Here is a 12,563-nt window from a genome sequence, read left to right on the forward strand (position 1 = left end):
AGTTAATGATCACGCGAAGTTAATGATCACGTGAAGTTAATGGTCATGGTAAGTTAATGATCACGTGAAGTTAATGATCACGCGAAGTTAATGATCACGGGAAGTTAATGATCACGTGAAGTTAATGGTCATGGTAAGTTAATGATCACGTGAAGTTAATGATCACGAAGTTAATGATCACGGGAAGTTAATGATCACGCGACGTTAATGATCACGCGAAGTTAATGATCAAGCGAAGTTAATGATCACGGGAAGTTAATGACCACGCGAAGTTAATGACCACGCGAAGTTAATGATCACGTGAAGTTAATGACCACGCAAAGTTAATGACCACTGGAAGTCCCAATTAAAATGATGTGAAATTACAAGCCTTCCTGTAAGCTTACAGATAGGAAAAAAATGTTATAAGGCTGCTGATATGAAGCTTGCAATGGACAAGGTTGTTGTAAATGCTCAATGGCATGTTCATGGATACGGTAATATCACATCAATAATACGATAATGTCACATCAAGAATACGGTAATTAATGTATATGGCAATATCATATCAATAAAGGAAAAACAAGTAAAAATCACAGAAAATGTCATTTATTCTACCTCTACATCATCTAAAATGAAAGAGGAGGACTTCAGAGTACTGTTAGTAATGGATGAGTACGTTCTGCATGCTTCAAATGTTTTGAAATGAAGTTTTATTCCCGTTGTCCCGAGTAGCCCCAACCGACGAGGCTACTCGGGACAATCTCTATTTTGCGTCTGGCACCTTACGAATAGCATATGGAATTTTTTTGACAACGCCATTTGATAGCCCTGCCAATCAGCTATAAAATGAGACTAAACTTGTTTATGAAATGTTTCATCATAAGAAGTTATTAACTGTTATTTAAAACTAATCATTCAAATCTGTCCTGAGTAGCCCCGGTTGACGGTAGTTTAGTTGAGTAAATGGAAAAATTATGACTTGAGACTTATGCTAAATTATCTCATGTTTACAGAACTCCAAATACCAAAGTATCAGAAACTTCTACCTATTATTGTCACTAACTTTGCAATTTTGTCACAGCACTTATGTTGCTACTGCAGGCCTCCAAGAGAAGCAATCTATGGTGAAGCAAAACTTCAAAACTGAGGCAAAACATTCTAGTGCAATAGGGATGTTGAAAAAGCATTTGAGTTATAATGTGGCATTCAAACCTGACAAATCATAAATCTGACCCATATTATTCAATTTTTATTGACAAACAGCAAGTTAAGTTAGGCAGTAGCTGCAAACTGGTAATTTATGTGATATTGACAATAGGTAGGTCTAGAAAGGCCATCAAGCTTGTTTCTGTTACCATCTGGAAATAATAAGTACCCATATGAAGTGTCCTATCACCATGAAATGAAAAATGTTTTGCTTTCAATATGTGACTTGTGTTTATTTTTGCACCTAACTTTACTTCAATTGAATTAACTAAAATTTTCAGAAGAAATAATCCGGCTCTTTTGAAAATAAATGTTCAATTAAATTTTTCCATATTTTTAAATATCTGCTTTTGAATTTATTTTGATAAAAATGTTAATTGCTGCCATAGAGAAATGCGCAGCAATACTTCCCTGTGTAATCAGCAGGAAGGTTGCTTTGCCGACCATCTCATGGAGCCTCACTAGCAGAAATTATTTCAACTGTCCGCCCACTATGTCTTCACTTCATGCCAACAACCAGTGGTCAGTTAATGATTAGTGTTTAAGATTGTCTAATAATTATTCGACTTTTACTAATGATGATTTTTCTGATTGTTTTGAATACTGGTAGTATCAATATTTTCAGTCCTTGATCTTGTTTACCTCTCTTGCCATCATTTAATTATATGAAGCATGTTTTTTAAGTTAGTACCATTTTGGAATTAAAAAAGACATGCAAAGATATTGCAATAATTTTATTTTTTACATGAAAGCCTGTAGCTTATTCTACTTTTCTACATAATTTCTGTGAATATTGAGGCACTTGTCATAACCTTGCTGACAAGTCAGGTGACAGATTTATCAGGAGGGTGTTCAAAAACTGGTGTCACGTTATGACAAGTGCCTCAATATTCACGGAAATTATGTAAAAAATTAATTAAGCTACAGGCTTTCATGTAAAAATAAAATTATTGCGATATCTTTGCATATCTTTTTTAAATTGCAAAATGGTACTGACTTAAAAAACATGTTGCGTAGGTCATTTAGATGACTTGTTTCAATTATTCTTGATTATTTATGTGTATTTTACATATTTGTTCATCTATTTTTGTCTTTATTATAAATTTTTAAAAATTATTCTTTGTTTGTTATTTTTCTTCAATTTACATTTATTTTTCATTATTTTTCAGTTTTCCTCCTGCTTCTTTCTTTTACTATGGTAAGTATTGTTATCTATCTTCCCTAACTTGATCTTGAATAAATTCTTAAATTAACTATTTTTGAAAATATATTGTTGCAATTTACATGATGACTTTGACTAATTTCTATTCTTTTAGCTTTAATGTGTGTTAATGCATTATCAGGCAAGTTATCAACACTAGCTATCCATGCATCATAGTGGCAAAGGAAAACATTTTTTGTTGCTCTTCCTCAAGTTCATTTTTGAGTTCTATAAGTAAACCAGTAAGTATTTTGGATATCAGCATTATCCTACATACAAAATTGATTAAAATGTTGAATAGATGAGGAAATTAAAAATGAACTGATTCTAAAAAATCTCTGGTTTGCTTCTATGGCTTGCATCTCAGATTTGATACCATAATTGCCCATTTTTTCAATAAATATTATCAATTGCAGGAAGTTTGAGAAAATTCTCAAGTTCCCTTGAAAGTCAATCAGTGGGAATTACTCCAGTAGTAGCATCAGTTCATGATCATGGCAGTCGGATTGAAGTGCGTGCAAAGAACTGGCCAAACTCTCTGCACATTCCCCACGTGTGGCTCCGTGACCACTGCCGCTGTGCTCAGTGCTATGACCCAAAAACTTTTCAGTGCAATTTTGATGTGGCCACCATGCCTCTAAATATCAGGCCTTCCAAAATTGCACTTCTTCAAGATGAACTTCATCTTACTTGTAAGTTACTTGTTAGCAAGTCTTTGACCATCAGAACATATTAGGTAGCTTTTCTGCCAGAGGGATATTATTTTATTGGCCAGACATATTACCTTCATCCAACTGCATACTTTAGTTAAATAATTTGTATATAGTGACTAGGACTTAAGTGCCACACACTCACTCACACTACTTGCTCAATCACACTACTCGCTCAATCAAGCTTCTTACTTGCTCATGCTACTTACTTGCTCATGTTACTTACTCGCTCATGCTACTCACTATACTCACTTCACTCCTGCCACTCACTCTAGCCACTCACCTCACTCCTGCCACTCACTCTACTCACTCCTGCCACTCACCCTACTCACTCCTGCCACTCACCCTACTCATTCCTGCCACTCACTCTACTCACTCCTGCAACTCACTCTACTCACTCCTGCCTCCTGCCACTCACTCTACTCACTCCTGCCACTCACTCTACTCACTCCTGCCACTCCCCCTACTCACTCCTGCCACTCCCCCTACTCACTCCTGCCACTCACTCTACTCAGGGCCAGACGGCCATGAGTCACGCTACACGCTGCAGTTCCTGTGGCACCACAGCCACGGGGGCCACACCTCCCATGCCAGGGACACGCGTGTTGCCTGGAGCGCCAAGACATTCCCACCTCTCCACCAAATTTCTGTTAGTTAATAAGTATTATATTTGTATCTTTACCAACACTTCATTACCTAACGCATAAACTATAAAAATAGTAGCGCAAATTATTGATTGCTATTTATATAAGAATATAAAGTTAACCTTCTAAAATATTTATTTGTGTTGAGCCTAGTCAGTACTACATGGCATCTCAACTGCCTCAAGTGTCATTGCATATCATTCTGATGTATTGTCTATCAAATACTTTAATTAATATAATAGGTATATTACGCCATTTAACGAAAGTCCTTATTACTGGATAACGAGTGTTTTTTTTATACCTACATGATTCTTAATGAATATGAGTCTTTAATGAATAATTCTTGGATTGGTGTACATGATAGTACTTTATAACAAAAATGCACTGTTTTTTATTGTATGACTCTGGCTGGTCAGTTGCTCACTATTATTTTTCACAATTGGCCATCATCATTTAGATCGGCTTTTGTTATAGTTTGCTTTAGGTATATACTTATCAGTCAAGTGTGCAGGTGCCCGAGAGTACCATATCAGGCCCAGGTCTGCGTAAGGTCTTTACGCTCTTGGAACAGTACGGCGTAGCTCTCATAACCGAGGTGGGTTGGGTGATGAATGCCTTGTTACACTCATCATCTTATCATTGATATCTTGTCTTCTGCTATAATATTTTATACAAACTTATCCTTATTATTAAGGTTCAAGAACACATGCCACATCATATTTGTCATTGAGATACCTATTGCCTTCTGCTATATTATTTTATATAAACTTATCCTTATTGTTAAGGTTCAAGAACACATGCCACATCATTGAGATCTTGCCTTCTGCTATAATATTTCAATATAAACTTATCCTTATTATGAAGGTTCTGGAATTCATGTCACGTTACATTTTTTCATTGAGATCTTGTCTTCTGCTATAATATTTCAAACGATCTAATCCTTAATGTGATCATTTTGGAAGAACTAAACTTTTGGCACCCCAAATAACGCCATAGGTAACTGATTTTCAAGCTATTCAACAATTAACTTGCTTTTGACAATTATTTGCTTTCTGAAATAATAGCCTGAAACAATAAAATCCCAAGAATATTTTGCTATATATGAAATTTTTCAAACAAGTTGCATCACAATAATTCTTTTGAAAGCTTAGCCACAGCAATATTCTCAATGAAACCATCCATTGTGTACACAAAACCTTATGCCAAGCTGCCCTTAGAATCGTTTTATTTATATTTAACTTCAGTTCCAGTACATTTGATACAAATAGCATTGACCATGGTCAGCATATTAAAAATTAAGTCATACAAATTCTGATTTGAAAGTGAATATGTGATGCAATACCAGGCCTTCAGATACGAACTGCAATAATGGTTACTGTATTTGTAAATAAAGTTCCGTAGTAGATGAAGTCTTGAAAAATATCTTAAGAGTCTTAATAAATTGCATGGGAGTCATGAAAAATCTCACATTAGTCTTAAAAAATCTTGTGGGAACCTCGAAAAAATGTCATGTTGTTACCGGGGAGCTTTTGTGGCTTGTGCAGCACAGCCTATCTGTGCTTATTTATCCATGTTATTTGCCTCCGGCCTTGCCTTTACCTCACCGCAATGTCTTTTTCCTCTTCTGTTTCAGTCTCTGTTACAGATATTCATTAACTATAAAGCTGAGGCTAATGAATATGACACTCAGCTGTGTAACAGAGCGGTCTGACAGTCCTGTCCACTTGTGCTTAGCCATGCTGGTTAGTGGGTGTTCACTCTTGTATGTTTATTTTTGGTCTGCATGTTAATTTACTTGTGTTTTCTGTAAATAAGGAATTGGTTCATGTTTTACTATGGTCAATACTGTATTTTCTTGTGGTTTCTATTTTAAACAACTGGTCAGCTATACTTACCTACTTAATTATCTGTCATTGCATTGTTTAAATGTACCTATTCAGCTTGCAAACTCTTTAGGCTTTAGGTCCTTTGGTTTTACTTAAATTGCTTCATAAGACATGGGTTCCATTTAATTATGACTATGTCCTCTGCTTGTTTTGTTAAGGTTAACTGATAAGTCATTTGCATTTACTCTAGTGTGGAGGCTTAATTACAAATTAATCCTTTCAATCTCTGATTTTCAAGTAATATACTATCATTTACTATTTTATTAGTCTCATGTATTTTTCAGCTGTCACAGTACCGTAATGTTAAGTCCACCTTAACCCAGCCTGTACTCTCCTCTTCATTAGTGGTTTTTAGATTTTATCTTGCCTGTTGAGAATCTTAGTTTTCATTCATTTTGTAAATCTGTGCCGACCTCATTCATTTGTTATTGTTTCTAAATAAAATTTAAAACCTTACAGTTTTCAGAGCATAAATTTAGACAAGCATTAGCCCTTCCACAATATGCAATATTTCTTGTTGTTGTGGCCCCTCCCATTTGCTAGAAGAGGGGTTAAGTTATTACTCACGGTGCACTTAAACTCTCACCATAACAATGTGAGTCTCAAAAATCTCATGAGTCTTGAAAAATCTCACTTATATCTGATAGGAGTATTAAAAAGTTCATGGAGTCTTAAAAATCTCACGAGAGTCTTAAAAATCTCATAAGCCTTGAATAATTTCATGGGAGTCTTGAAAAATCTGATGGGAGTCTTAAGAAATCTCATGGTAGTCTTAATGAATTTCTTGTGAATTTAAAAAAAATTCATGGGAATCTTAAAAAATATCATGTCTTACAAAATCTCACAGAGTGTTAAAAAATCTCAGGTGTCATAGAAAATATGGAAGTTTTAAAAAATCTCATGGGAGTTTTTAAAAAACCTCATGGGAGTCTTGAAAAATCTCTTGGTAGTCTTAAAAAAATCTCACAGGAGTCTTAAAAAATATGGAAGTTTTACACTATCTCATGGGAGTCTTAAAAAAATCTCGTGGGAGTCTTAAAAATATTTCATGGGAGTCTTAAAAAATTTCATGGGAGTCTTGAAAAATCTCATGGGAGTCTTAAAAAATCTCCTGGGAGTCTTAGAAAATTTTGTGGGAGTCTTAAAAAACCTCATGGGAGTCTTAAATAAATCTTGTGCAAGTCTCAAAAAACCTCATGGGTGTCGTAAAAATATGGAAGTTTAAAAAAAATCTCATGGGAGTCTTGAAAAATCTCATGGGAGTCTTAAAAAATCTCACGAGAGTCTTAAAAAAATCTCATGAGAGTCTTCAAAAAATCTCGTGGGAGTCTCGGAAAATTTTTCATGAGTCTTACAAAATCTCATGGAGTGTTAAAAAATCTCACGAGAGCCTTAAAAAATCTCTTGTGAGTCTCGAAAAATCTCATGGGTGTCTTAAAAAATATGGAAGTTTTAAAAATCTCACAGGAGTCTTAAAAAATCTCATGGGAGTCTTAAAAAAACTCCTGAGTGTCTTAAAAAAACTCCTGGGTGTCTTAAAAAAACTCCTGGGTGTCTTAAAAAAAGTCATGGGTGTCTTAAAAAAATCTCATGTGAGTCTTAAAAAATCTCATTTAAAGGTGAGTCCGGACTTGGACTCGACCATCGCAGTGAGTAACCACATCGGCCCAACTCTGAAGACCTTCTACGGGGACACGTGGGTAGTGCGGGCTAATGGCGAGAGAGCTGACGCTGCGTATACGAGGGTGGCCCTGGGGGCCCATACAGACGGCACTTACTTCACACAGGCGCCGCGGTGAGTACTTCACACAGACGGCACTTAATTCACACAGGCGCCGCGGTGAGTACTTCACACAGACAGCACTTACTTTACACAGGCACTTACACAGACGGCACTTACTTCACACAGGCGCCGCGGTGAGTACTTCACACAGGCCCACACAGACGGCACTTACTTCACACAGGCGCCGCGGTGAGTAATGTATTATTGTATTGTATGTATTATTGTATTGTATGTATTATTAAGTATTTGTGTGTGCAGCGTACAAGTGTTCCATATGGTGGAGGCAGCGCCAGAGGGCGGGGAGACGCTGCTAGTGGATGGCCTCAGAGTCGCACAAGTCATGCAGACCAAACATCCTGATGCTTATGACTTCTTCTCCACACATGTATGATATTCATTAATATTTCTTATCTTATATGATGTTGATTAATATTTGTTATCTTATATGATGTTAATCATTATTTGTTACTTTATGTGATGTTAATTATTATTTCCTATCTTAAATGATGTTAATTAATATTTTATCTTAATTTTAAATTATCACAAATCACTCTTGTCAACGTAGGTATAGACAAAATTTTGTGTCTGTGATTGGTGAATTTGTTTACATTATATTTTGTTTTGTTTTGTCCTTTTCGATTTAATTAGTATGTCAGTAGAATATAATTTATTTATTATGTCATAATATCTTTGACTGATGATGGTAGTGACGCCGCGTAAAAAGTTCTTGCTGAACTTCGTTGATGAAATAATATGTGATGTGTGTGAATATGTGAATATATGTGTGTGTGAATAATATGTGAATAATATGTGAATGAATAATATGTGATTGATGTGATTACAGGCCATTCCTGGCCAGTATATAGGAGACGGTCAGCAGCAATACGCTCTACTCAAAACCTTCATTCACCATCCTGTCACCGGAGCCTTCCAGCAATTCAGGTACTAATCAATTAAAAATCTTACTTATGTTTTTTTAGATTAAAATCACTTGTTTGCTTAAATCTGAAGTTAACCAGGAATTTAAAAGCAAAAGCAATACCACAAAAATTCGCCATATCTTTATAAGAGAAAACGTTTCGGAGTCCAGCTCCATCGTCAGTTCACAAAATTCAGTTCAGAAGTTTAGTCCTAGAAACACTAGATTATATTTATAGCAACAGTGCGACTCGTATGAAATGCTCTCACGGTGTATAGAAAATAGTTCAATTTATTAGTATTTATCGATGTGATGGCATTAAAATACTACCTATATACTACATAACCTTTATGATCGCGCGACTTTGAGCACCATGATTGTGATATGAACCACCGTTTCAAGAATTCCATCTTCTGGACAATATTAACCATTCATTTTTCTGAGTTTAACTTTATTGATGGTATTTGTGTTCAGATACAACCTGTATGATGTAATTCTGTTCTCTTACAGACTTCGATTGCTTTATCTAGTACTATTATTTCATTTTTGTACTGTTTTTAAGCAGAGTTGCCAGACGGTCATTTTTTTCTGGACAAATTCCGCGATTTAGTCTCACTTTATTGGTATAATTTGTGTTCAGATAAAACCTTTGATGGTATTTGTGTTCAGATACAACATTTATGATCGCGCGACTTTGAGCTCCCTAAGCGTGATATGAACCATCCTTTCAAAGATATCAACCATCTTGCGGACAATGTTGACCATTAATTCATCTGAGTTTAATTTTAATGATGTAATTTGTGTTCAGATACAACCTGTATGATCGCGCCCCTTTGAGCTCCCTGAGGTGATATGAACCACCGTTTCGAGATTACCATCTTGGAGAATTCCATCTTATGGACAATATTAGACATTAATTTTTCGGAGTGCACTTTATTGATGACAACCTTATTGATGGTATTTGTGTTCAGATACAACCTTATTGATGTATATTGTGTTCAGATCAGGGTTGGTGAATTTTTTTATTATTTTTTTAAAAATCAAAAAGATAAAAAATCAATAATTTTTTTTTCATGATTTTTTTGTTTATTTGATTTTTTATTTCTGTCAGCTTTTTTGTATTTTTGAAGTGTTATTTTTTATGTTGCAATTAGCCTACTAACAATAACAGTATATGGATCATAATGGATGGCTAAAAAGGGCACTTATTGCCTTCAATAATGGCCAACAGGCCAAGGTGGTGTTTACCACTTAGGGATTTTTGGGTAAACAATTATTGATAAGTCTATTCATTAGCTTTGTAAAGTTTGTATGGAGCAAGGTAATGAGCTAAATATTGACCATTTAACTGGCTTCAATATACAAAAACACTTCAGGAATGCAGATCTTCTAAACATTGAAGAGTCACATAACAGATAGGTAGCTGATAGCACAGTGCACAGCACTATCAATAGATCTACTAGTTTTATGTCCTATAAATCTACCAGACTCTACCCTCTAAACACACTGACTAGTAGTGAATGAGTGACTGACTGCACTGTTCCCATTTAATTCAGACCAATAAGCCAATACTAAACATAAACTGAACGATAACCCAACAAACCTCATACGACTTGAAACAAGACTCAAGTTATGAGAAAAGCTAACACTCTTTGAAATGAACATGTGCACAATTCAAATATTTTATATCCATTTGCTGCATTTAATTATTTTACATTTAGTCTTTTAATTGTAATTGTTTTGTTTCTAGTTTTAAATTCACATATTTAAAGATTGAAATTAAATATTTTAATTAGAATACTCGTATTAGGGTGGAAAATCTTTCTAATTGCCTAAAAGGTCAATACAATCTCAACCTCTCAATATACAGGGTGGGGCGGAACCGATTGAGCAGTTTTGAGGTAAAATAAAAGAGTAATGGAGGTACATAAAGAAAAAAGTTTATTTTCCTAGAGGTTAGCATAACATACCATTTAGAAAACTTATGTTTTGAAAACAATATCTGGAAGATGGGGGCTGTTAGCAGCAACACATTTTTGGAGTCGTTCTCAAAGTAGGGAGTAACCGTAACAGTGAATTCTGATCGCTATGCTGCAATGTTGCAAAATTTCTTGCAGCCCATGATGGAAAACATTGTTGAAAATGAAGCATTGAAAGACGTGTGGTTCCAGCAGATGGGGCTACAGCTCACACAGCTCGAATGTCACTCCATGTTTTGAATCGTATGTTTCCCGTAGGTCTGGTGTCTCTGAGGGGCGATTTACAGTGGCCTGCGAGGTCACCTGATTTGAGCATTTACGATTTCTTTCTTTGGGGACATCTAAAAGAAAGGGGTTCAGAAGTCGCCCTCACACCCTACCACAGCTAAGGGGACGGATTATTGCAGCAGTGGTTATGGCCATACCTCGCCATATGTGTGAACGTGCTGTAGGAAACTTCCGAGAACAACTCCAACAGTGTGATACAGTTAACAAATCCCATCTTCCTGATATTGTTTTCAAAACATAAGTATTTTACATGGTATGTTATGCTCTTGAGGAAAATCAACTTTCTTCTTTATGTACCTCCATTACTCTTTAATTTCGCCTCAAAACTGTTCAATCAGTTCTGCCCCACCCTGTATAAGCTAACTAACACATTTAAATTGTATATTGTAATCGATATATAACAAATAGTCAAATAGTTGAAGACTACTTATAGCCTTGTATGAATTAGCTAAGCTGCTAGCTACGTACAATGTATTGAACACTTGATGCCTTTGTACCAAAAACATTCCATTTATTGGAACCTAATACACACTAAAGGCAACCAGTTTATATACCAATTTGTCATTCAAAGTACATTTATACTAAACCATGAATAACAATACTTCAATATAAATTAAAGACTGCCACTCAATATATTTAAATATATGAAAAAATTAAAAAAATCTAAAAAATAAATAAATCATGTTTTTTTATAAAAAATCAAGTCATTTAATCACATGATTTAATCATTGCCAACCCTGCTTTGAGCACCATGATTGTAATATGAACCACTATTTTGAGAATACCATCTTGTGGGCAATATTAACCATTAATTTTTCTCAGTTTGAGCGTAATGATGTAATTTGTGTTCAGATACAACCTGTATGATCGCGCCCCCCTGAGCACCCTGAGCGTGGGCGCCGTGGAGCAATACTACCGCCACCTGCAGACGCTCGCCTCCGTCGTCACCGACCAAGATGCCGGCGTCTGGCTCAAGCTCCAGCCAGGTTATATCTTTTATTTATACTTAACATTCATATTTCCATGTTAGTTAACCTTTATTCATACTTAACATTCATATTTCTATGTTAGTTAACCTTTATTCATACTTAACATTCATATTTCCATGTTATTTAACATTCAAAAACTTGTTTTAATGCCCAGACAGGTCACATCTTTTATTCATACTTAACATTCATATTTCTATGTTATTTATCCTTCAAAATTTGTTTAACGCCATTTTAAATCAAAATTCGTCCTGATGAATCATTGTTTATCACTTGTTAGGTGCGGGTTATGGTTGGCATTGATTTTTTTAAAGAAGAAAAAACTTTTTTTGTTGTTTTAAGCATTTAAATTCATCATGATGAATAGACTTCCAACATCGTCTAATCCGGGTTTTTCTATTTCTCATTTGTCTTTCTGACCACTTGTTACCGTGGCCACATTCCTTTTCAGTGGCCCTGCAGCAACAAATTATTAATTACTGATGAAATCAAACACGAATTAAAGTTAATTGTTTGCAGGAAGATCAAACAAAAATTAAAGTTATTTGTTTTTAGGTAGCGTTTTGTTCGTGGACAACTGGCGTGTGCTGCACGGCAGGGCGGCGTTCTCAGGGCCCCGCTGCTTCCTCGGCTGCTACATCAGCAACGATGACTACATCAGCACACTGCGTACTGTGATGCAGCTCAATGTGATGAAGTGATGACTACATCAGCACACTGCGTACTGTGATGCAGCTCAATGTGATGAAGTGATGACTACATCAGCACACTGCGTACNCTCAATGTGATGAAGTGATGTGTGGTGCAGCTCAATGTGATGAAGTGATGTGTGGTGCAGCTCAATGTGATGAAGTGATGTGTGGTGCAGCTCAATGTGATGAAGTGATGTGTGGTGCAGCTCAATGTGATGAAGTGATGTGTGGTGCAGCTCAATGTGATGAAGTGATGTGTGGTGCAGCTCAATGTGATGAAGTGATGT

The 12,563-nt window shown here is 35.7% G+C and overlaps 1 protein-coding gene across 2 annotated transcripts; it reads left to right on the forward strand.

Moving 5' to 3' along the window:
- The first annotated feature begins 1,515 nt into the window (after positions 1 to 1,515).
- On the forward strand, positions 1,516 to 12,321 carry LOC108673074 (trimethyllysine dioxygenase, mitochondrial). 2 transcript variants are annotated; one of them, XM_018160855.2, is made up of 10 exons: positions 1,516 to 1,710; positions 2,358 to 2,386; positions 2,806 to 3,081; positions 3,615 to 3,748; positions 4,255 to 4,338; positions 7,249 to 7,424; positions 7,671 to 7,797; positions 8,257 to 8,354; positions 11,451 to 11,584; positions 12,140 to 12,321. In XM_018160855.2, the coding sequence occupies exons 1-10, from the start codon at positions 1,559 to 1,561 to the stop codon at positions 12,283 to 12,285; spliced, it is 1,356 nt and encodes a 451-aa protein (XP_018016344.1). In that variant the 5' UTR covers positions 1,516 to 1,558; the 3' UTR covers positions 12,286 to 12,321. The 2 variants fall into 2 exon arrangements, with proteins under 2 accessions (XP_018016344.1, XP_018016351.1); XM_018160862.2 differs by lacking the exon at positions 2,358 to 2,386.
- Positions 12,322 to 12,563: the final 242 nt, after the last annotated feature.

Source organism: Hyalella azteca, unplaced genomic scaffold, assembly GCF_000764305.2.
Source record: "Hyalella azteca isolate HAZT.00-mixed unplaced genomic scaffold, Hazt_2.0.2 contig9115, whole genome shotgun sequence".
Lineage (NCBI taxonomy): Eukaryota > Metazoa > Arthropoda > Malacostraca > Amphipoda > Hyalellidae > Hyalella > Hyalella azteca.

Bases quoted from the DNA above. Each gene is read 5' to 3' on its own strand.
- LOC108673074 (XM_018160855.2), top strand. From the start codon at position 1,559: ATGTTAATTGCTGCCATAGAGAAATGCGCAGCAATACTTCCCTGTGTA. The intron at 3,082-3,614 runs GTAAGTTACTTG...CACTCTACTCAG, and splicing joins AGATGAACTTCATCTTACTT to GGCCAGACGGCCATGAGTCA. The intron at 3,749-4,254 runs GTTAGTTAATAA...TCAAGTGTGCAG, and splicing joins CACCTCTCCACCAAATTTCT to GTGCCCGAGAGTACCATATC.